General features: G+C 51.9%; 1 protein-coding gene and 1 long non-coding RNA gene across 3 annotated transcripts in view; both read left to right on the top strand.

Annotated features, from left to right (window-relative positions):
- The window catches only part of PSMB2 (proteasome 20S subunit beta 2), a 155,802-nt gene that overhangs the window by 124,260 nt on the left and 7,989 nt on the right, over positions 1-23,553 (top strand). The window contains exons 2-4 of one of the 2 annotated variants that reach the window (XM_062620743.1): positions 20,115-20,206; positions 21,844-21,966; positions 22,529-22,599. In XM_062620743.1, coding sequence (XP_062476727.1) covers positions 20,116-20,206; positions 21,844-21,966; positions 22,529-22,599 — 285 coding nt within the window. In that variant the 5' untranslated portion in view covers position 20,115. Of the gene's footprint in view, positions 1-20,069; positions 20,207-21,843; positions 21,967-22,528; positions 22,600-23,553 lie in introns of those variants that run through there. The other variant, XM_062620742.1, reaches the window with a different exon arrangement.
- LOC134164741 (uncharacterized) lies at positions 8,399-10,275 on the top strand. Its single transcript, XR_009965229.1, has 2 exons — positions 8,399-8,633; positions 9,457-10,275. It is a non-coding gene; the product is annotated as an uncharacterized LOC134164741 (long non-coding RNA).

The raw sequence follows: 23,553 nt of genomic DNA, 5'->3' as shown, positions 1-23,553 counted from the left end.
CCAAGCCGTTTCCTTGCACTGCACAGGGCTCTCTCATCCCCGCAGCCTCCAGCTGAAGGATTTCTTTTGCCATTGCAAGACCTCATCACCTTGAAAAAGACTTGAAAGACAAAACCTCAAGCCTTAAATGCTGGAATGAAGAGGCCCGCATTAAGGAAGAGGTTAAGGTTTTCAAGGCTGTAACAGCATCATGGCCCTGGTTTTGGTGCTTTTATCCATTTTAGGTAGAATTGCAGAATTCTTCCCGTTGCTGCCTTTGCTGCTGGGGTCTGCCCAGCTTCTGGCTGCATCCACCAGCATTGCGTGGCCCCCAGCCCAGCATCCCTGAGCTGAGAGGAGTCTGCAGGTGTGACATGCCTCAGCAGGACGGGAAAACAAAGCTTTGCTCTGAACAGGTCTCTGGGCTCCTCCTTCCATTTCCCTTTCCAGCAGCAGGAATGGGACAAACCCCCTATGAAATGATGCCCCATAGGATCTGCACCACCCAGCAAGAGCAAAGCACAGAGCAGCAATCCACCACCAATCCACTGCTGCACAGAGCAGCAGTCCCCTCCACCAAGGAAGAAGCCTCTGGCTCAGTGCAGAAAGCCCCTGCTCCTGCTGTGCCTCCTGTTTATGCCGCTTCCCTTCCCTGTGCCCAATTATCACCCTGTTAAACTGCACAGCTGTGGGGACTTTCATCTTCAGACTTGTGCACTGCAGGGTTTAACCCAGCCTCACACCACCGGTGTTAATGGGAGCCGGAGGAGCAGTCACCCTGCGGAGGCTCAGCTCCTGCTCTATGGAGGGGTGGGATGAGGGGAGCCTCCATCTGCCTGGGCTTTTGTGGAGCGAGGTATTAATTAGCAGGGAGGAGCCCAAAGGATGGTCTGAAGCCCCAAGGACCCGTGCAGTGGGTCAGGAGACACAGCACCTTTGCCAAGTGCTTTAGGATCCAGAGGCTGGGAATCCCTAGACGTGGGGAGCCGGTTGTTAGCTCCGGGGAAGCAGCTCATGAGACATCACCCAATTTCTTGTAAGCTGCCTGAATCCCCACGACAAAGGCCATGCACATGCAGTGTTCCCAGGCTGGGATGCACTTTATGGGATGAGCCTTGATTTACTACCTGACTTCCGACGGGAGATGACGGTACAAATGCTTTCCCTTGCAGAAGCAGGATGCAAACTCCATGGCTGGGATTTCCCAAGCAGCTTGTGGGACTGGGGAGCTGAGACCCCTGTGGGATGCTGTGAATCCCATGGGATTTGCAGAGCCCCTGGGAGGCACCTCACCTGTGATGTACCCAATGCAGAGGGAGAATGGACCTGCATGGGGCTGGAGCATCCTGCTGGCCCTTGGAGCCACACGGACCACACGGTGGGTTCTGCCCCAAATCTCTAGGGATTGAACCCCCCAATTCCCTAACTCCCCAAGTGGCTTTCAGAGGGGTGTTTGGGCTGTGACACCAAGGGGTTGAGGGGGGCTTGGAGGGAGGATGAGACAGAGGGAGAGAGGAGGGAGGGTCCCAGGCTGCGATCCCTCCAGGCCTTACCTAATCACCATCGCTCTGCATTATTACCCTGCCTAACGCGGCATGCTTTTAAATAAAATATGCAAAGATTTCTCAAATTATTTCCCCGGGGCAAGTGCGTTTCTCTCTTCGCTCGTGCATTGTTAATCTGAAAAATGCAAATTCCCCCCCCCCCCATCTGCTGGGGCTCGGCCATTTATTAAGTTTTTTTTTTCCCCTCCATGCAAAATGTTTCTTTCTTTTAGGTGTATGTGGAAAAGAGCAAGTTCTGTTCTCTCTGCCCCCGTTTCATTTCAGGTAGAGAAAACAAGGTTGAATGGAAATAATAGTAGTAGTAATAATAATAATAATGAATGGCCCTGAGGTGGCAGGGATTGCGACTCACTCAGCACTGGAGCTGTAATCAGAGATTGCTGTTGGGGAGGAGTACAGCTATGAGAAGGCTGGGCCTGTTTTAAGGGGAAATGCTGAAGTTCAGGGGATAAGACCCTTGTTTATCGCTGATTTTCGTACTCGGGGGCTGAGGGGCCCGTGAGCAGCGCCCCCATCTCCATCCTTAGGGCTCCTTGGCAGAATCGTTAAAACCAGCAAGAAAAAAAGCAGCAAAAAAAAAAGGGGAATAAGGATCCCAGCGCAGTGTTTCCCTGACGAGAACCTGATCTGACAGAGCCCGGCGTGTTGAGTGTAATTGGCAGCCTCTGCCCGGGAGAGGCCCATGGACAAACTTGCTCCAAGACAAAATGATGCCCCATCCCTGTGCCTTGGGGTCCCGGCGGCAGCGGGGGGGCGAGATGGGGACCGCGGCTCCGGCACGGCCGCCTTGGGGAACATCAGCCTTCACCTGAGTAATGAGACAAAACCCAGGGAAAACACACATGAAAAGGAAGGCAAAGAGAAACTCTTAGGCAAGAAGATCAAAGTCCTGCCTTCAAAAATGCTGTCCTGCAGCTATGAAGAAACCCAGATAGCCCTAATTGCAGCAGCAGCGCACAGTGCGGGTGCAGCACGGGAGCAAGGCCTGGCCATGCAGTGGAGGATGGTTTGGGGGGACCATGAGGTCCCCAGCACCCAGCCTGGAGTGACAGGAACACCAGGGCTACGCTGGCTTGGCTTTTGGTTTTGGAGTACTCCTGCCCCATTCCCACAGGCCCATGAAGCTCGGGAGCGATGTGTGAGTGAGAAGTGGTGCTGGTCTTCATGGGAAGGGTGAGCAGGGTCTGCACCAGCCTAAAGCAGCTTCTTCCAACAGTGCCTGTGCCTGTGACTGCAGGAGACGCAGGGAAAACTAAGCCCTGATTCTCCTGTCATTTATTCTGCAGGCCAGGGTGCGATGCTCAGTCATCAGCGCCAGTTGTGCAGCTTTAATGCAGCTCTGCTGGGTTCTGTGTGTTCAACCAGCTGCCTGCTTGCTCCTGTACAGAATAACCAGGTTTTATCACCTCCATGCAGAAGAGCCCCATAGGCCCCATGGCACCAAGCCCAGCATGGAGCAAGGCTGCTCCTCCACCACATCAACCTGCGGCTGCCCGTGGTTCCCAGGATCAGGCACTATTCCCATGCCCCCAGCACCGTGGTTCTGCTCGGGCTGGTTACGGCTCTGGAGACAGGCAAGGGATGCAGCAGGAGCAGGACTCTGCCTGCCTCCAGCACCCAAAATGCTGCCTGTCTCCTGTTTAATGCCAGTCTTTGGGAAGAGCCCTGGCTCATCCCCTGCCCTTGGAGGACACTGCTGGGGTGATGGTGGGTCCTTGCCTGTGCTTCCACAGGGTATCCCCAGCTTCCTATCCCATGCCAGCTGCCCCCTTTGTGGTCAGGACATTTCTAAGGGATATTCTTGGGTGGATTTTTTCTTTTTCCCTCTCTGGATGAAGGAGCAGAGGAAGCTGCTGGCTTGCAGCACTTTGCGTGTTGTATTTAGCATAATTGCATCAAATACAATTGTCTTAAATTAGTTCCTTCAACTTCTGAAGATGAAATTGGATAAAACTCCTGGCCAACTGCTTGGACACGATTCGAGGGTAGGTTTATGCATGGGAAACGGTTACAAAGGAGAACAGAAAAGGAGCTGCCCAGAGCACAGCCTCTCTTCGGGTAAACCACAGAGAAACTCCAGAACTGAAGCTCTCGCCGGCTCCCCATGCAGCTTCCCAAGGCAGGACCCAGGGATGGAGCAGAGGGAGCCCAGCCCCGCCATGGGGTGGTGGGGGACAGGGGTGGCCCAGGGGTGCTCTGCGTGGGCCCACAGGGGTGCCAGCAGCATTCCGGGGCAGCTCCAGACATCGGGGCCGGCTATTGCACCCCCCGTGTTTATGAACATGTTCAGTGCACAGATTTATTCTGCAGGCAGGCGCTTATTGCTGCCATCAAACAGGGTCTGGCACGTGGTGATGGATGAGCAGACAGGTTTGCCTCCTCTCGCCGCGGGCCCTGCAGCACCCTGGTCCTCCAGCGCGTGAGCAGCAGCTGGTCCCCAAGGGGGCACAAGGGTCCAGGACCCGCAGCACCAATTCAGCCCGACCCCTGCAACGGGTGTCAGGGTGCCCGGGTTCCCGCTGCAGTGAAGGGAAGCAGCTGGCCCTTTAAAGCCTTTTTTTTCCCCCCTTTCTTGTTAAAAGATGTCTGGGAGGGGAGCTGCCAATCTGAAAAATGATCCTTTCTTTTTTCCATTTTCTTCCTCCTCTCCTTCTAGCTGGTGCTCATCTGTTCAGGTGAACCGCAGGCACATTCATTAAATCTCTGTCTTTGACACCTCAGCTGCTTTGGAGCCCTGGGCTGCTCTTTCTCTTTCCTTTCTGTGTTTTTTTTCCCCTTTCCCCATCTCCAGCTCGCCTGATCAGCACACTAAAGCAGCGCGAGCGAGCTGCAGAATAGTTAACTAAGCATAACTTTAACTGCGAGCTGCTGAGTGGCCGGTTTTGTGGAGGGCACTGGGTGCAGCCACTGTCCCTGCCCAGGCACACAGCATCAGTGCCACTGGGGTGGCAAGGAGGGAAGCTGGGCATGGTGATGTGGCACAGCCTGCACCCAGCCAGCCCCTAGGCCACAGCCAGCAGCGAAGGGCTTGGCTGGCTCCGCTTCCCCCGGTCCCATTAAAGCCTGTTGCTCCCTGCAGGAGCTCCTTGCTGTCCCCTTGGCTCCCTGAACCCCCTTTTCCCATCTTCCTTCCCTTCACACACCCACTCCTCACCTCTCACATAAATCCCATCCTGCTGCGGAGGCATCAGGACTCAGCCAAGAGGGACAGAGCTCATCTCCAGCAGCGCGGCTGCCTTTGGGTCGGCTTCTGATGGGCTCCCCGGCTGAGCGGGGCTGGAGCAGGGAGATAACCTGCCCGGCTGTGCCAGGAATGATTTGGCCTCGGCTGTGCTGGCTGCCGGCCGCCGTCCCCACCGGCTGCTTGCATCAAGCTCTGGCATCAAGCAGTGGAGCTGACGGTGGGATGAGGGATGGACGTGGCTCAGCGTGAAGGGGCAGGAGCAGAAAGCATCCCTTTGGGAGAGGCAGAGCTCCACAAGGAGGAGAGCAGGAAGGCTGGGGCTGGGACCTGGACACCTTGCGAAAGCACTTGTCCAAATCCCAGCTTTCTATGGGATGCAGTGCCTGGCACCCAGGGAAAGGTATCTCTTCATCAGGGACTGTAGGGATAGGACAAGGGGTAATGGGCTAAAAAACAGGGGAAGTTCATGTTAGATATGAGGCAGAAGCTCTTCCCTGTGACGGTGCTGAGGCGCTGGCAGAGGGTGCCCAGGGAAGCTGTGGCTGCCCCATCCCTGGCAGTGCTCAAGGCCAGGTTGGACACAGGGGCTTGGAGCAAGCTGCTCCAGTGGAAGGTGTCCCTGCCCGTGGTAGGGGTTGGAGCTGGAGGAGCTTCAAGGTCCCTTCCAACCCAAACCATTCCATGATTCTCTGGCAGGGTGGCAGCCCCGATGTGTGTCCTGCAGGGGTGGGGACCAGCCCGGTGTGCAGGATGAGGCTCAGCAGGGCTGGGCTCCGTGAAGCTGTGAATTCCTGCAGAGTTTTGTTAGCGGGATCGGCGCGCAGCCTGGTGCCTGCTCCGAATTAATTATCCGCTGACACGATTTCACTTCTTTCCCTTTGTGTTATTTTAATTAACGGAGATCTCCTCCAAGCAAGCCAGCTGTCATGTAAATTGTAAAACTGTCAGCATGTACAGGAACTTAACAGGGATTCGGAGGGCGCCGCGCACAAAGGGATGTGCTGCTTCCCCGCTTGGTGCTTTCCTTCAGTGTTTGCAATCTGGCACATTTGTGAAGTTGAAAACAGAAGTGTGAGGACCAGGGTGAGGCTGCAGATGGAGAAAGCCCAGCTCCAGTTCCCATCCATTTCCTGGGGCAGAGGTGAGGGGCAGAGGCACTGCCCAGGTACTTTCGATCAGGACCATTTTCTGGCAGCCCTGCCGTTCCTCCCAGCTCCTTTCCCCTCATCCAAGCAGACCCTTACCATAGGAAGGGCTCAGCATCAAGCTGGGCAAAAGAAAACATCAGTGGCTTTGCTATAATTAATCTGCCCTGTGTCCATTGTGGGTGCAACCTCATCCACAGTCATCCCAAGCTTGATGCGACCACATGCACCGATGGCTGGCTCTCCAGTCTCTGCTTCTGCACCCAGTTTTAGGTAGGCTGGAGGTATTTACCTGTGAGCTGAAATCACCCAGTTCTTCCTAAGTTTGGGCTCTGCAAGTGAGCAAACCCCTGTTAATGGGTCCCATATGTCTTTGGCTAAAAGCTGCTTTAGCAGCAAGAGCAGCAGATGCAGAACGATGGAGGTGGAGATGCAGAGATGGAGTTCATGCGAGGATACTCCATGGACATCTCACCTCCCCTGAACGTGAGCAGAAGCCTGTGGTACCCCTGCAGCCATCAATTAATAAATGTTTAGGCTCAGTCGATGAAGGTTTTTGCAAGGGCCCAGCTCAACGGGAGGCTCAGAGAGGACAGCAAAAAGCAGAGATGCTCTGGAGCAGCAGATGGCTCCGGACAGCAGGACACTGAATGCAGGAGCCAAGGAGGAGATGTGCTGGAGCAGCCGAGGGTCTCTGTGCATTGGTGGGATCTCACAGGGACATGGAGCAGCGAAGATGCTCACAAAACCTGCTCCCTGCAGAGAAACCCCTCAGGCACCCCCAGGCTATAAGAAAATCTGTGTTCTCGCTGCCTGGTTTTAGGTGCATATAAACAACCTGAGAAGGGTCCAGCTTTTCCGTAGCGTTTTTGTGCACGTCTCCTCCCTAAGGGCTGCTGACCTGAGTTAACTTTGGATGAGGACTCAGCTGCTTGATTCCATTTCCTCCCTTCCTCATCAGAAATTATTTTCATTGTCCTTCAAGAACAAAGCAAAAAGATTTCGAACCACATTTCGGTGAAGAAAAAGGGATTTTCTTTCCCAGCAGCAGCCAAGGATAAAAGCCTGGAGACAGCTGAGAAAGCTGCAGCATTCCAGCCCAAATGCTGAGCTTATCCGGTGAGCACAGCCGTGCTGAGAGGGGTCCAGAGTGATGCTGAAGGTTTCTCAATAAGGCCAGTTTCCCAGGGGCTTGGAAATGCCTGTCACATATGGAGGTTCCCTCCTCAGCCCTGTTTGCCATGCCAGCCATGCTGCCTTGTCCACCGAAACAAATGACCTTGAGCAGAGCTGCGGGTCAATAAAATAATTTGCTAACTGATCCATCTTCCGTGGCAAACAGATGAATCAGCTCCGGCTCCCTGGGCTGTTTTATGTACGGATGGGAGAGCCACAAAGTTAAAATAACATGTGCGGACACATCCATCTCCATGCAGTGAAAGGATGGCTCAGAGTGAATAAACTTATGCTCTTCGAGATGGAAAACTAAAGCATCGCTGGGTGTTCTGGCACTTGGCTTTCTCAGGTGCTCTTCTTCAGGACAAGGTGGCTTGGGCTGCCCTCTCCCTTGGGGGTGCATTGCGTTGCTGTGCTCCTGCTTTCTGCTTCCCTGGCCCATCCTCAGCCTCCTGCCCGTGCCACCGCCTCCATCCTCCATGAGGAACAGAACAAAGGCTCTGGTCCCCGAGGCTTGAGCTAAAGTTTCAGCCCCAGAAGAGTGACTTACAGGCAGGAGCTGGAGCAACACGGGAGGCAAACTCTGCTTTTACTGCTCTCCTGTGCAGCACAGCACTAACAGCAACTAAGAAACATCCATTCCCACTGTGGCAACACATCCTGCCGTAGCAATTGGCAGGGGGTGGGAAGGAGCTGGAGCCAGTGCGGGGAATGCAAACCTGCTCCCTGGACCGAGGGCTCATGCGCCTGGCTGAGAGCAAACTGGGGCACTGGGAGGGAGCAGAAAGGCCCCGAGGCAGCCGGTGCTCAGTGAGCCCCTGATCGCAGCAAGGTGATTAATGCCCTTCTGCTCCCGTGCCTCGCTGCTCCGCTCCCGTGCGCTCAGCCCTGCTGCCCCGGCAGGTCCCACACGGCGGGCACCAGGCAATCGGCTTTGCAGGGAACGGCGCTTGGTTTTCCAGGTACAAAGGCAAGGATGGAGCTGGCGGTGCAGGGAAAGAGTAGGGCAGAGCCCAGACTCCAACCCAAGGACTTATCCTTGGCCGGGGAATGGTCGATGAATTAACGCTGCTCCTGGGAGAAGGGGCTTTTGTCACCTTCCTTCCCAGAGGATCCCCAGCACTGCATCCCGATCCGTGTGGGAAAAAGGGATCCGCTGCCTGGGATCAGCGGGTTTTAGGAATCCCAGGGCAGGATGCATCTCCCCTCTGCTCTCCCACAGCCAGGGACCTGCTCCTGCTCCTCTGGCTCTGCCTCACAGGTTACAAGCTGAGGTACAGCTCAGTGGCAGCAAATAATAAGTCAGTGAGGGGGAGCGAGTGGCCATTATTAATGGGGAAGTAAGAGGTTGAGATGTGCCTGTCCCAGAGGTGAGCAAACCCTGTGCAGCCACCCCGAGGGCACAGGAGCTGCTTCAGCCAGACACCAGAGGTAAAAGAGACGTTCAGAGGGCTCAGAAGAACGCGATCCCTTCCACAGGGCCGTAAGAAACCCCTCGTCCCCTGGCAGCTTCGCACCGGGCAAAGCTCGCTCCGCACTGGGATTGCTGCAGGGCACTTCCTGCGAGCCATTAAAGTGAGCTGGGTAATTAATACCTTCCATGCATGAGGAAAACGAAAGGCAGGTGCGGGGAGGAGGGGAGCCGGAGGAGGCAGCTCAGGTTTGAGGGCAGTCGGGGTGCTTTTCCCTTCATGTGATGTTACCCCTTCGGAGCCTCCCGTCGGCTGCAGCATTCACACCTCTCGGGCACGTTGTTAGCAGCCAGGTCCTGTGCAGCACCATGATGCTGTTGGACTGTGCATCTCACTGCTGCCCGGGCACCCCGCAAAGCCAAGATCCTGCTGGAGCAGCTCCTCTGGCACCGGGCTCAGCACCAAGCTGCATCCTTCAAAACCACCTCCAAAGCTGCCTGGCAGCAGAGGGTTGCGGGAAAGGCCCCTCAGTGCAAAGGAAAGCTCCATTTCAGCACCTTAAATACAGTTTCTTAACAAACAAAATGTTTATTTTCTAAATAATAATAATAATAAAAAGAATTCCAGCCTCAGGGCATTTAGTGAACTGGCTGCAAGCTCATTGGAGCGTGTGTCCATTACCGGCCCCCACTCCAAACCCCGCCACATCCCAATGCTTTTTTCCGGGAGAGTGAGTGACAGACCCTGATCGATGCTGATTTGGGTCTTAAATAAACACATTGGCCCTGGTTTGCCGGGGAAGAGCGAGGTGTCGGCATCTGGCTGACAGGCAGAGGGAGGGAAAACTCTGCCGAACGGGCACTGCTTTGTGATGTAGTTTCTGTTCTATGAGCACTGTGGACGGGAGGCAGGCGAAAGCTGGGATGTGGCTGTTAGGAAGGTTTCAGGACAGCGGTTATTTTGTGTTTTCCTCCTTTACCTTGTGTTTTCCCTAGGCAGGAAAGTAACTGAGATGGAGTTCAAGTATTCAAATAGCATTGTCCTGCATCAGACATCTCACTGCTGCCTGATCAGAGCACCCAGCAGGGGAAGGCGCTTTCGTGTTAACAGTTGCCATCAAGAGCAAAGCCCTTTGATAATTTGCTGAGCTATCACAACACCCATCAACAAGAGCTCCAGGAAACCCTGAGATTCTTGGAAATGCAAACTGGAAAACTCCTCTTTGGCTTTTGCACCAGCGTTATGTAGCCCTTAAAATCATTTTTTTTCCCTCTTTGAGCATCACTTTATCCAATCCATCGGTTCAATACATCTCCAACGCCCGTTTCTCGCTTTACTGCAGTCTCAGGCATCAGTATCAGGACAGCAGCAGATGAAGTTTGCTGCTGTACCAGCCCTGGCAATCTCCTCTGCACAAGGTGCAACTGAGGCCACCTCAAACGCTGCCGTGCACCCGTATTCCGGTGGCTCCTTCACGAGGCGATTTCTTTATCGCTGCATCTCTGACCCCTGCGTTCCAAGCAGACCTCAGCCGGTCAGCAGTGAAGGTGGCTCTGACTCCAAGGTCACAAGTTACTGAGCAGAACTGGGCAAGGAATTCCAGGAGAGCAGATTGGGATTGTTTTAATTAAAGGAAAGAGGCGGGGGGGGGGGGGGGGCAAAGAAACACTCGAGCAGTCAAACCATGTTTTCCCCTCGTGAAGACGACTGGTTTGAGGTAGGATTAAGAAGGCTGAAATTGTCTTTTTAAAGGAATGTAAATATATGGCTGTTGGAGTGATTGACAAATAAAGGGCACTCTCCTTTAATTTAAATATGCTCCTAGTTTGTGCAGAATATGTTAATTTATACATTGCCTAAATAGCCAGTAGCTATTGTCTGTAAAACCACATCAGATCAGGGCAGCAGGGCAGTTAATGTACTGGCTAGATGTTATGGGTGGTCAGTGAAGCGATCCGAGCTTCCTTCCACTGGCTCCCAAGCCCTAAATGGAATAGCTGAGCTGTAAAAAACTGCCGGGGGCATAAACCGAAGCTCGTTCTGTCAGCCTTCAATAGGACGAGGCTCTCATTCCCACAAGGACCCTCAAACAGAGCCCGGCTCCTGCACCTCGGTGACCCCAGAGCTGTTCCCCTTCTGCTGGGAGCCACAGAAGGATGCTCCGGAGCCCTGCAAGCCCCGTGCCCTCCACAGGGCTGATCCCAGAGTCGTGGGGTACCCACAGCTCAGCCCGGGAGCTGAGGGATGCAGGGGCTCTGCAGCACCTTCCTCTGATGCCGTGCCTCTCCTCGTGCCTCAGTTTCCCCATCGGCAGGCTCTCCTCCAGCCGTGTTTCTGACACTGTGACATTTGACAGCCTCTGCCCCCCCAAAGAGCTGGGTGTGATCCATCCCTGGCCTGCCTCTACCACTGCCTCCGTGTGCAGCCAGGACTTGGTCTGGTCACTGGAGCCCTTTGTGATGCAGAGAGGTTTCTAATTAACAGGATTCTGATGTTAATTAAAACAATCTTTCTCATCTCATTTAGATCTCTCCAGGAGCGCTCACCAGGGCACTGCTGCTTCCCGGGGAGCCTCTGCTCACCTCGCAGCTCACACCCCAAGGGCTGCCGTGTCTCAGGGCAAGGCTCCGGGATGTCACCTTAAAGGTCCTGGAACACACGTTTGTCTGAAGAGCCAAGTGATCAGCACCGAGTCTCACTCCAGGGGCTCCAGGAACGTGCTTCAGCCTTCCCAGTCTTCTCCTTTCGGTTCTTGTACAAACCTACCAGCCCCAATAGGTGACTCCAAAGGGGAATCTGACCTCTTGCCTCCCACATCAGGCCGGTAACCCAGCAATGTTATGGATTCATCTTCCTTCAGAAAAGTCCACCTTCTGCATTCCCGATGCCTTCCCATAGATCAGCCTGGATTAAGTTTGGAGTGAGATGATAACTAGTAATAATACTGCTGCCTTGTCCCTAATTATTTTCAATATAATTACGTACCCTCAAGAAACCTTTTAAAGAGCACATTCCCATCAGCCCTCTGGTCCAAGGGATTCATTTGTTTCTGGAAAGAAATACTCTTGGAGCTGAATCTTTCATTAGTTTGCTAGAGAGACTCCTGCTCAAGTCAGGAGGGTACGTGTGCCGTGAGCCCTGCTTGAGGACGTGCGGTGATGCCCATCGAGCAGCTGGCCACCAAAGGAAGGTTTTTGTAAGCACCTCAGACTGGTTTGTTGGCAGCATTTGGCAAGGAAAAAAAGCCTGGAAGTCTGCTGGAACGTAGCACCAAAAGACTCTGAGTTTCACTGTCTGTTATCAGCTTATCATCCTTCCCTTTCCCATGTTTTAATCCCGCAGAAGCGCTGCAGCTCTGATGTGTGAAACTGAAAAGAGAGATTAGATCCCTTGGCTGCTGAGCTCCGAGCGTGAGGCTGTTTTCCGGGGATGTGCCCGGGCACGGGGAGGTGCTGTGTTGCCATTTCATCTCCTGGTGCTCTCCAGACCAGGTCGGTGTGAGGACCCCCTGTGCCCGGTGGATGCATGCCATTGCCGGTGCGCCCATGGGTGACTCCAGGCTGCGGCACGCAGATCTATGCCCACTTGGAACCTCGCTGTTGGGATTAAACTGCAGCTCCATGTGAGTGTGGATGCTGTCGAGGGAAGCTTCCCAAGGCACACTCTGTGTCTGGGATAATTCTTTGCCTGTGCCACTGTGCGAGTGGGAGCTAAAGGTGCAAACTGGAAACGGGGAACCCACCACATCCTGCCCTACCTTGAGCTCAAGGTTGGGAAGGAGCAGCGTGTTTGGAAGGGAGGAATTAAATGCACGCATTGAATTTAGGCAACGTGGTTTAAGATAGTCCCTGGGTTTTCTGAGCACATTGACTCTTCCTTCAGGGTGCTCCCAGGTGGGGTCCTCTCTGTGGATTTTCCTGTGAGAACAGGATGTCCCTGGCTGCATTTTCCACTGTCCCAGTTACCTGCTGCCCTCCCATCCCACTGCTGGCAGCACATCCTGGGGCTGGGATTCCCATGCATGCCCACAGCCCAAATCTGCCCAGCTGCGCTCCTGCTTTTCCTGTTCCAACCTGTGGGGTGCTCACAGCAGGATTTGGTTTGTGGGTTTTAAGCCATTCATGATCTTTTAAAGATGAAAAAGCTGCTTAAATGCACGTTCTCCCATGATCTTTTGTTTTATTTCCTTGCTGGCACGATGAACGAGAGCCCACCTGGTCTTGGAGCCTTCAGAGGCTCTTCTGTGCCTAATGGGGTGTCCTGAGCCCCTGGACTCAGGGGGTTATTCCCACTGAGTGAAGCATCTGTGTAAACCAACCCCTGCTAAACCAGGGACCAGGTTCAGCGGCATTCCCCAGTCTGGATCCCTGAAATCCTTTTGGGAAAGGGAAAACTGTATCTGGGAAGCAAAAGGCCAGCCCAGCCCTCTCCATGCCTCCCCACATAACCTTCATTTCAGACTGGTCCTTCTAGGCGCCACGGTTTGAAACCCAAGGATGAGTTTCCAGGGAAGTTTCCTCACTGAAATAGTTAATGAGGAATGGAACCAACCCCCATCCCGCTCCCCCCAGCTCCTCCCCCCCCCCCCCAACAAAAATCAGAATAATAATTAAAAGATGCCTAGAAACGCTCTTGGAAGAGCATAAATTCTGAAGATGAAAGTAAATGATTAAAATAATTAAATACTTCAAGTTGACAAGCAGAAGCAGAATCTTGCCAACGGACATTTGTCGGTAATTAGTTAATTAATCCTAACACAAATTATAAGCCATAACAAACCAGTCAGGCTGAACGCAGCCGGCTGTTCAGAACGAAACTTCGGAGGAGAGGGAGGGAGAAGAAGAAGAAAGAAAAGTTTGAAGGTTCTTGCGGATGCTGAGCAGAAGCGGGGGGCCCCTGGAAGCGCAGTCGGGGATACGGGTTGGGGCAGGAGAGCAGCCGCTGGAGCTCTCCCCTCCTCTGCTCAGGTGCTCCCACTTGTGCTGCCTGCTCAGCGCTCTGCTCTCCCTGCTCAGCTCCCCACCAGCCTGGACCAGCTTGGACACAGGAGCAAGCTGCTCCAGTGGAAGGTGTCCCTGCCCGTGGCAGGGGTTAGAACTGGATGAGCTTCAAGGTCCCTTCCAACCCAAACCATTCCATGATTCTATGACTCTATGGAGAGAACAAGGATGGGGAGATGAGATCTGGGCTGGGCTGCAATCCCACCCAGCAGGAGTACAGCAGGATGCACAGCTCAGGATGGGCAGTACTGAGGACTCAGGGTTTTCACTGGTTTTCTGAGAGGAAATGTGGGACAAAGGCTTCTGATTTAGGAAGTGTTTTTAAGACAAGCTGAAAAAGGAAGGTTTGTGCTTGGGAGCTGGATCCAGCCAGGGAAAGTCATTGCAAATGACACCAGGACATGTATGCGGTCAGCAGGGACCTGGCGTGAGCCTGATGGAGGCCAAATTGCTGGAAAGATGGGGAAGACGGAGCCGGTGTTTTACCCTGTGCAACGGGCAGAGGTTAATGACTGCAGGCTGGTTTCCCACCTCCGGTCACCTTGGCTCAAGTCCAATTATCAGCCCTAGATTAAGTGAGCCCAGTGATCCACAGGGAAGGCACGGTGACTGACAGCTCATCCGCGGCACTGCACCTCTGCATTAACACGTCGGGCTGGGGCTGTAGGTGCACCGAAGGGCCAGGCTTTGCCCTTCCTCCAGCATGAAGAAGCTCTTGATCAGACAGGAGCTGGTTGGTGCTCCCATGGACACCGCACAGGGACTCTTCCTTGGCCAAGTGACAGCTGCCAACACTGATAAATGGGACATCCAGGTTGCAAATGGGCTTTTATCAGTAAGGGAAAGAAGGCAGGAAGTAACTGGAAAGAACACAGAGATGCCAGGGAAGTGTGATTTTCCCACAGCTTCCAGACTGTCGGAGGAATCGCCTGATGTGCCACGTCGGGGCATGGATCATATGAGTGGAAGTACGAGCATGTGAGCACCCATGACCATCCACTGATGTGTTGTACACGCAGAGCAGAAAGAGCTCAATTGCGAGACAAGAGCTTAGCACCGAAGCCATGAAACGCTCACCTTTTTTTGGCCAGCACCCTCTGAGATGCACGTGAAGAGGGCTCCCGTGTGCCACAAAACCTGCGCAGAGCTCTGCCGAAGAGAAAGTTTTGCTCCTCATGCGTGTGAGCGCGTGTACGCACGTGTTCCAAGTGTTCCGCATTATGTGAGCTCTGACCTTCAGAGGGGAACAGAAGGAATATTCCCCCCCCTGCGGCTAGAGATGTCAGTGAAATGTCTGTCTTCCTTAATAATTTCAATCTGGGTGACAGGGGACAGGGCATTTTGCTCTGAACGAACGCACTGTAAAAACTGTCAGATAGAATTTGTCTCAAGAAGCAACATTTCTCCCTATTCGTGGTCATAATTGCAGGCATCTTATGACCTGTGCAGCAGCACATTTTGCTCAGCTGAAGAAAAGGAGACCTAAAATAGGTGGTTCGGTCGTTCTGCAGAGCTTTGGCTTAAACCTAAATGGATTCGAACAAGCACTGGGGATCTCCAACAGAATGCTTTCATTTGCTTGGGTTTTTTCTTCTAAATCCAGAACAAACTGGGCACAGAAGTGACGTAGGAGAAAAGAAGGACTATAAATTGCCATTTGCTGGGCTGGTGTAATGGCCTATTTCGTCCTATATCCTGTCTCCTAACTGCCTGCCTCTCTGAATTTCCTCTGAACTGACAGTGGCCAGCGTCTTTTTAATGCACTGAATAAGTAACTAAATGAGTAATTAACCAAATGGGCATGACGATAATTTGATTGTGCTTTCCTCACTTTTAAAGCACAGGAAATAGTAAGAAAAGTAATAATCCAGTGAGCAGCAGGAATTCAAAGGGAACGAGAGCTCGAGGAGCTGGGGGGAGCTTTGGTTAGATGTTGCTGCCTCTAAGTCTCCCACAACACTGCAGAAATCTGTTTGTTTTGTTAAACATTTGGATTTCTTGATTTGTGGGGGAAGAAATCAATCCAGTGACCTGAAGCAGCTCTTCTTTTTATGCTTCAATTCTACAATTAGCAACGGTTAGGGAAGAGAGCATCTTGCTGGCTCCACTGTACGGTTATGGGTCACACCCCACTCAAATCTAGACACTGCGTTGGGATCACCAACCTGGTTTTGCGTAACAGCTCTTGCAATATTAGCCTGCAGTGCCTGTGGCTTCCCTGCCTCGCCAGGGAGGTTTGAGCACAAATGAAACGGGGAGAAGGAACCAGGAGCTACCGCGGTGGGAAGCAGCTGCAATGCTCCGCACTGCTGGGGAGGCTTCAGAAACGGGAAAACTGAGAAATAACACTCCCTGTCCCAGGCATCCCAACTGCTGGCAGTGAATACCCTCTTGCCCTCTGCAAGGAGACAATGATGTCCACTGATGATGCTCAGGAAGGAGCAGGGCCCCAGCTGGTCTCTGGAACGTTCTCACCTGCAAGATCAATCCTGCCGGAGCCACACAGGCTGCAATCCGCTGAGGGCAGACGCCAGGTTACAATCCATTTTCACCTGCACACTCCAATGGATGGCCCATTCTTGCCATCACAAGTGGAGGGCAAACACTGTGCGATGGACCTGGGAAGCAGGGGCTGCTGTGGGATGCCTGCAGCACTGATGCTGCCAGGCACTGACAAGTCCACTAGGAATGAGGACTCAAGTTTTGCTGGTGGTGGGTGAGGGGGACACACTCCTTCACACTGATCTCAGCCTGGGAGGTGGCAGGAGAGGTGAATGGGGGCTCCTGAGTTCAGAGCAACCCCTCTGCAGAGCTGCTGTACACCTGAAGCAATCACTGCAGGGCGATGCTAGCAACCCGCTCTGCATCCCAGGAGAGCCAGGCTCATCGTTTAACCACCACTGGCAAAACCCTTCCATCCAGGCAGCGTTTAACACCCGTCTGTCAAAACAAACACGTGAAAGACAGACCTCAACTTCCGCTAGCTGAAACTTCAGCAGGAGCTGCTCTCCAGAGGCATCCTGGCGGGGAGGACACAGCCAGAAAGACTGGCACCAGGGCTGGCCACCAGTGCGGCCATGGGAGGACAATGCAGGGTTTGTCCCTCCCCATCCCTAAGGAGAATCTGTTAAAATATACCATGTTTAAGCCCATACATAGAAAGTCATCTTGAGGAGCTCTGTGGAGCCCAGACAGGGAGATTAGGAGCAAAGCTCCATGTAAGCCTTGCAGAGTTCATTCTGGGGTTGTGTGAGCCAAATGGCATGCTTCAGCAGCTAGAGAGGAGCCCGGAGAAATCAAGATTTCTATTCGTATCCAGTCCGCTGACCTGCCCTGTGATCTCCATTAAATCACTTCTCCTCTCTGTGCCTTCATTTCCTGCACCTGAAATAGCAGGAGCACGAGAATTCTTTTCTTTTCTGGGAAGCAGTGAGCTCCCAGCAGGAAAACTTGTCTAGGCTTTACAGTAACTGTAACATCATCTTTACTAATACTGTACAGAGACAGATGACAGCAAAGGGCAAAAGCCAGTGCAAACAATACCTAGAATGAAAAACACCCCCTGCACCGCAGTCCTGCATCATACCACAGCCCCACACTGCTGAGCTGCCTTGTGAGCCAGGGACAGAACCAAAAGCTGAGCCCAGATGCTTCAGGCCAGCCCTGCCCAGCTTTGGTTTAGCACAGGTAGCTCAGTACGGGCAGGGTTTTACATGGGCTGCTTGGCATCCCTGTGCTACTCACAGCTTTTACTATTGGAGTAACCCCACCAAGGTTGTGTAGCACACATGTATAAATACATGTAGCTGCAACAAGTAAAATAGGAACAATCAATTTCAAGACATAGAATCATGTCATAGAACACCAGGTTGGAATGGACCTCAAGGATCGCCTAGTCCAACCTTTCCAGGCAAAGCATGACTTAGACTAGATAACAGACCCAGGCATACTGCAGCCTGGACAGTTTCCCTTTAGTGGTGAAAAATAGTCCCCATTTCCTGCCAGGCAGAGATGTCCCACTGTCCTTCTTACCCCGATGTACTGCCAAAGTGCCCGCACCCTGGGAAGACAGGTAGGTGTGTATTGGATGCACGCGTGCTTCCCAAACGGGGAAATTCAATCTGTCAAGAAAATTCAATAACAACCTTAACATTTAATTGTACCCTAGGGCCCAATAAAAATCAACGAGGTTGGGAGCTGTTGATTTTTTGTTAACCTTCTCTTAAAAAGGTCTCAAAATATAGCTGTTTAGAGAGGCTAGCTCTATGTACATGTGCAATATGTATGGCGATGGATGGGGAAAAATGTGTTTAAAACTTCAGACTGGATCCACACAGAAAATACTTAAACACTGGCACGGAGCTTGGCCATTGTTAGGCAAAAGAAAACGTCCTGTTTTGATTTATTCACGCAGCACTCAATTTAACAAGTGTAGCTACAGGCAATTGGAAAACAGTCAAAATGGTGAATTTGCTGCTTACACTCATTTATACTGTTTCCTGAAGACAATTTGCTGTTGCTTTTTGGCATGCCTAGTATTTTTTAAACCACACAAAGGTTATGCCCAGTTCTCATAATTACACAGTGACTTTTTTGGTTATAGGTGCAGTTGGGCGTTTGCCATGTGCTGAGCATCCAGAGGTTGATCTCCTGGGGCTGCCTCCTTCACGGCAACTGCCGGGGGGGGTTTAATGCTCCGGTGGCCCCTTTCATCAGTGAGGGGCTGAGTCTTTGTGGAGCTGCACTTAGTGAATGTATTAGACGGGGCTCAGGCAGGGGCAGAGTCTAATCAATAAACCAAGTGCCAGTCGGAGTTGTGCCGCTCGTCAGGATGGCGCCTGGAGTGAGACGATGTCCAAGCAATTAGAGGAGTTGTTTTGTTTCTTTTGTTATTAATTATCTACATTACAGCCACACCTGGAAGCTTCTGGGTGCTGCACTTCAGCACTTGCTTTGCCTCAAGAGAGTTAAGTAGCTTGAGAACCTGGGGTGGGGGGGAAGAAAGGAATAGCAGAGATCAGCGGCTGCCAGAACCCGTGTCCAGCAAGGTGACGAAACCAGGGGTCTCCATCTGAGCTCAGGGAGCACCTCTGAAGCCATCAACTGATAGGAAAATCGCAGGCGTATCCGCGCCACAGCCTCCCCTTGGTGGCTGGCACGGACACGTCAATCACAGAAAAGAATGCTCCGCTGGCTCAGCAGGTGAGCCAAGCCAGGGCTTGTCCCTTTGGCTGCCGGGCTCGGCTCGGGACGGTGCCCGGGCTGCAGGAGGGATCCCGCACTTGCTGGGCTCGCAGTCACAGCTCCCCGCTGCAGCCCGCCTGGCTGCCGGCACCGACCGCGGTGGGAGCTGCGGGGAGCCCCACGCAGCAGCGCGGAGCTCAGCCCTGCACGCAGCCAGCGCCGCTCGCTATTCCCGACACAGGGAGATGGGCAGCAATTAAACCCGTTAAATCCAGTGCTCCTGGAAGGATTTCACTGTCTCAGCAGCTCAGTTCTCTCTGACTACAGAGATCAGGGGCTGGTACTTATTGCCGTTAGTGTGCCCGCTGCCGTGCAAGGAGGGTTCAGAGTGTACAAAGTGGGATGCGCCATCACCACGGCTCCATTGAGACTCTGCCTTGGAATTGTGCTTTTTAATACCAAACACCGCACGTTTTGGCCAGGAATGGCACCAAAGACTGGCAGAACCCCAGGACCCCTGGCAGGAGACCCAAGTCTGCCTGAAGCCCCGCCGAGGGCTGAGCCCCCCGGCCCGGGCACAGGTCCCTACAGGCCCCGCAGGACGCTGACAGACACTCCCCGCCCTCCCACCGCCGGCCCCGGGATAAAGCGGGGAACCGGGATAACGCAGGAACCGGGATAAAGCGGGGAACCGGGATAACGCAGGAACCGGGATAAAACTGGAACCGGGATAAAGAGGGGAACCGGGGTAAAGAAGGAACCGGGATAAAGCGGGAAACCGGGATAAAACTGGACCCGGGATAAAACTGGAACCGGGATAAACCGGGACGGGATAAAACTGGAACCGGGATAAACCGGGACGGGATAAAACTGGAACCGGATAAAACTGAACCGGGATAAAGCTGGAACCGGGATAAACCGGGATAAACCGGGACTGGATAAAACTGGAACCGGATAAAACTGGAACCGGGATAAAGCTGGAACCGGGATAAACCGGGACGGGATAAAACTGGAACCGGGATAAACCGGGACGGGATAAAACTGGAACCGGATAAAACTGAACCGGGATAAAGCTGGAACCGGGATAAACCGGGACGGGATAAAACTGGAACCGGGATAAACTGGGACGGGATAAAACTGGAACCGGGATAAACCGGGACGGGATAAAACTGGAACCGGGATAAACTGGGACGGGATAAAACTGGAACCGGGATAAACCGGGACGGGATAAAACTGGAACCGGGATAAAGCTGGAACCGAGATAAACCGGGATAAACCGGGACGGGATAAAACTGGAACCGGATAACACTGAACCCGGATAAACCGGGACGGGATAAAGCTGGAACCGGGAGCGCTTCTCGCCCCGCCCACCGTCGAGTCACGTGAAGATGGCGTCATCGGTGCGCGCCGCGGCGCGGGTGCGAGGGGAGGCGGCGGCGCTTGGCTCCGCTGTGTCACGGCGCGGCCGCCATGGAGTACCTGATCGGCATCCAGGGCCCCGACTACGTGCTCGTGGCTGCGGACACGGTGGCGGCCTCCAGCATCGTCCAGATGAAGCACGGTGAGAGGCGGCGGGGGTGGCCTGTGCGGGCCGTGGCTCCAGCCGTGAGCGAGCGGCCGGCGGTGGGCAGGCCCCGAGCCTGTGGCGCTGAGGAGGTGCTGTTACAATAGGGGGGTGCAGGTAAACGCTGCCGGGTGTTGGTTTGTTGTTGGGTGTTTTCGCTGTGAGCCCGGTTGCTTGGAGCAGTTTCCAAGCCGAAACTGGTACCACTGTTGGGTTGTCGTGGTGGGTTACCGGTGGGGGTAAGCGGTGACTTGTCAGCCCCAACACCGCCGTATGGATGTGTTAAAATCACCGCAGGGGTAGCGAAGGGCGAGATTCAGTGCTTGGTTGTGTCTGGTTCCCTGGTAAAATGTCATTCATGGTAAAAAGGAGCTCTTTGTTAGAAGTAAAAGCATCAGGGGACGTCTTGGCACAAGGCATGTGAGTGAAGCTATAATCTGTATTTGACTTCTTTATGTGGTAAAATATCCGGGGCGTTACGACTGGTCTGGTGTGAGGTGGCCTTGCCCATGGCAGGGGGATTGGAACTAGATGATCTTAAGGTCCTTTCCAACCCGAGCTGTTCTGTGATTCTATGATTCCTAAGCCTCTGAAATGCTCTGGAAGGAATTTTGCTACTTACTGCTGCACTAATCTAGACTGAAGCTTGTTTACAAGGTTTAGTGAACTTTCTAAGCTAAATACTGTGCTTTAGAAGCTCTTAAAAGCACCCTAAATAACCATCAGCACGTTTTAGATGTGATATTGATGAGCTGTGGCATCACAAACCCATGAATGCTATAGCAGTGCTTTTATCTAGAATACTCCTCTTCAGGTCATTGGAATGGTGTTAGAAAGATGGTTGTGAAAGGTGGTGGCACATACACAATACAAATGTAATCATTGCAAACCATGCTTTGTAAGTGAACTTGGTTCCAGGTGGCTTTATTTATGAACTTTAAGGGAAATGTATTTAAAACATAGGGTTTATTTGTCTTTTGGGGGAGAAAACCCACACACAGATTTCAGGTATTTATTTAGGGTATCCACATTTACTAATACTTAAATTTGTAACTAGATTGCAAGGGCTGATGGGTGTCAGCAGCTTCCCTAAACTCTCAAGACACGCAGCTTCTGTGCACTGCTGCCTCCTGATTGTGACACTTCCTACCTGCCTTGCAGCAGAGATTATTCACGAGCATTTAGCGAGCTGAAGCAAAGCACAGAGGTGGAGGTTTAATGCTGTTCTGTAGGCTCCCATCCGCACACAGAAGTGATCTTCCTTTCGCACTACTGGGTACCAGGGTTCTTCTGCCCAGGAAGCACCACATATAATGTTAAACTTTGCATCAACACTATAGTCATTGTATAAGAGCATGGATTTCTGAAGTGCCTCCCTTGCTGAAGGAAGCACTTTGTGCATTCCAGCTTTGTTTCTCTCAGTGATGTGTTTAACAAGTGTTGTGTACTGTGCCACCAGCTGTGTGCTCAGCTGAGTGCTCGGGTTTGCTCAGGAGCACTTTTTGTTAGTCCTCCAGGTCATAATGTAGTTATCTGAGTCTTACTTTCTTGCTTCTGAAAGAAGCCATGATGTGTTATGATATTGGCAAAATAATTTATTCTTTCTCATGACCACGTTATTTTTCTTTGCCTAGACCATGACAAAATGTTTAAGATGAGTGAAAAGATCTTACTCCTGTGCGTTGGGGAGGCTGGAGACACTGTACAGTTTGCAGAATACATCCAGAAGAATGTTCAGCTCTACAAGATGAGAAATGGTGAGTGAAGTAGAACAGTTATCCGCTGAGGGTTTGGAAGCAGAGTTAATGATAGGTGTAGTTTGCAGCTGATTATTTCTCAAAGCTTCTCTAGCTTTAAGGATTTCAGCTTTTTTTAGTGTCGAGTACAGGTGGTAATGAAGCCAGGATTTAAAAATGGCAATTAGATTATATAGTGTAAACAGAGAGGCTTATCCAAAGCCCAGTTGGCCTATTTGTAATGTAAATGGCACAATAATAGGTTTGTTAGGAAAATATTTCTCTTACTATGTCTGTTGTGCAACACCTGTTACTGGTTTTCTTGATATGTTGGACTGAAAAATTCAGGCTGCATGCCCATGGTATTTTAACTGTTGAAGCTATATATTTTAATGGTCTGCACAGATATGACCTGCCTGGATTTTGAGGGCCCTCTTGAAGCTTGTCGCTGTCAGAATAAACTGGAATTAGGCAAATGGCGTAAGATTTTGTTACCAAAGACTGTCTTTGCTCTTTCAAAATAAGGAAGTGAAACATGAATATGGATTTGTACTGTTATCAAATACACACATTTCTTCTCCAGGTTATGAGTTGTCTCCTACTGCAGCTGCAAACTTTACACGGCGCAACCTCGCTGACTATCTTCGGAGTCGAGTGAGTAAGAGCTGAAAGATTTTGGCAGAGGCTTACAGGGGAAAATTCCCATCTTCAAGTAATGGAGCCTGATGAAAAAGGTGGCAGCTCCTGTCTTTAGTGATGAATTCACTTTGAAAGGATGTTTTATTAAAATATGACTTGCTTTGCTTATTTAAAAAACTTACCACTTCTCATTAACTGGTACAACTACAGTCTTAAAATTCCAGCCTTGGGCCCAAGAAATGTTTTGTCACCAGTGTTGCAGACAGTGGCGTGAATCCAGCCTCTTTAACGTTGAGATAAGGTTGCTGGTTTTCATGCAAATGCACTGAATCCGTTTAATCTTCTTGGAAAATGATTTAATAGAGCCAAGCTGTTTGATGTACTTAGCAAAACAAGCCCCTTTTGTAAACAGCAACATGAGGCTTTCCATAAATATCAAATCCAAGTTGAAGCTGTGTTTTCAGGTTACTAAACTGCAATTACTGATTTTTCTCATGGTAATTTGTTCAAAGTAGGAAAAGATGGCATGAAGAGGCAGATGGACTTTGAAAGGTCCAAGGTTAGGAAGCATTTCATTGGCATTCTCAGCGTGCTGTATGAAAGAAAACAAGAAAGAATGGGATGCTGAGAATGAAGTTGCTCTGTCAGGGACAGTATGTGGGATAAATCATGTTGCTGTTCTGCCTACACTGTGTGTACAGTAACAAAGGAGGGCCATGCCTCACATAAGAGCTGCATTGCTGAGAATGACGTGTGTGGAGTGCAGTTTACATCCTTCTGCAAGAACCTTGGGAACAGCCAGGGGTCATTTATCTAACTTTTGACATGGGTCACAGCTGCAGGTAGCAAGTTTTTAAAGTTGGAGCAAGTCAGGACAACTCGGTGCAGGGTCCTGCCTCAGGCTCATACATGAAACTCTTCTGGTTTAAATGACTTCAGCCAACTATGTGGATTAAGCATGGTTGGTAG

Source organism: Pezoporus occidentalis, unplaced genomic scaffold (assembly GCF_034315485.1).
Source record: "Pezoporus occidentalis ecotype Australia unplaced genomic scaffold, CSIRO_AGI_Poc_V1 ctg223, whole genome shotgun sequence".
NCBI classification, from domain to species: Eukaryota; Metazoa; Chordata; class Aves; order Psittaciformes; family Psittacidae; genus Pezoporus; species Pezoporus occidentalis.
Note: the sequence above shows the minus strand (reverse complement) of the source record. Positions and strands in the feature narration are given on the sequence as shown.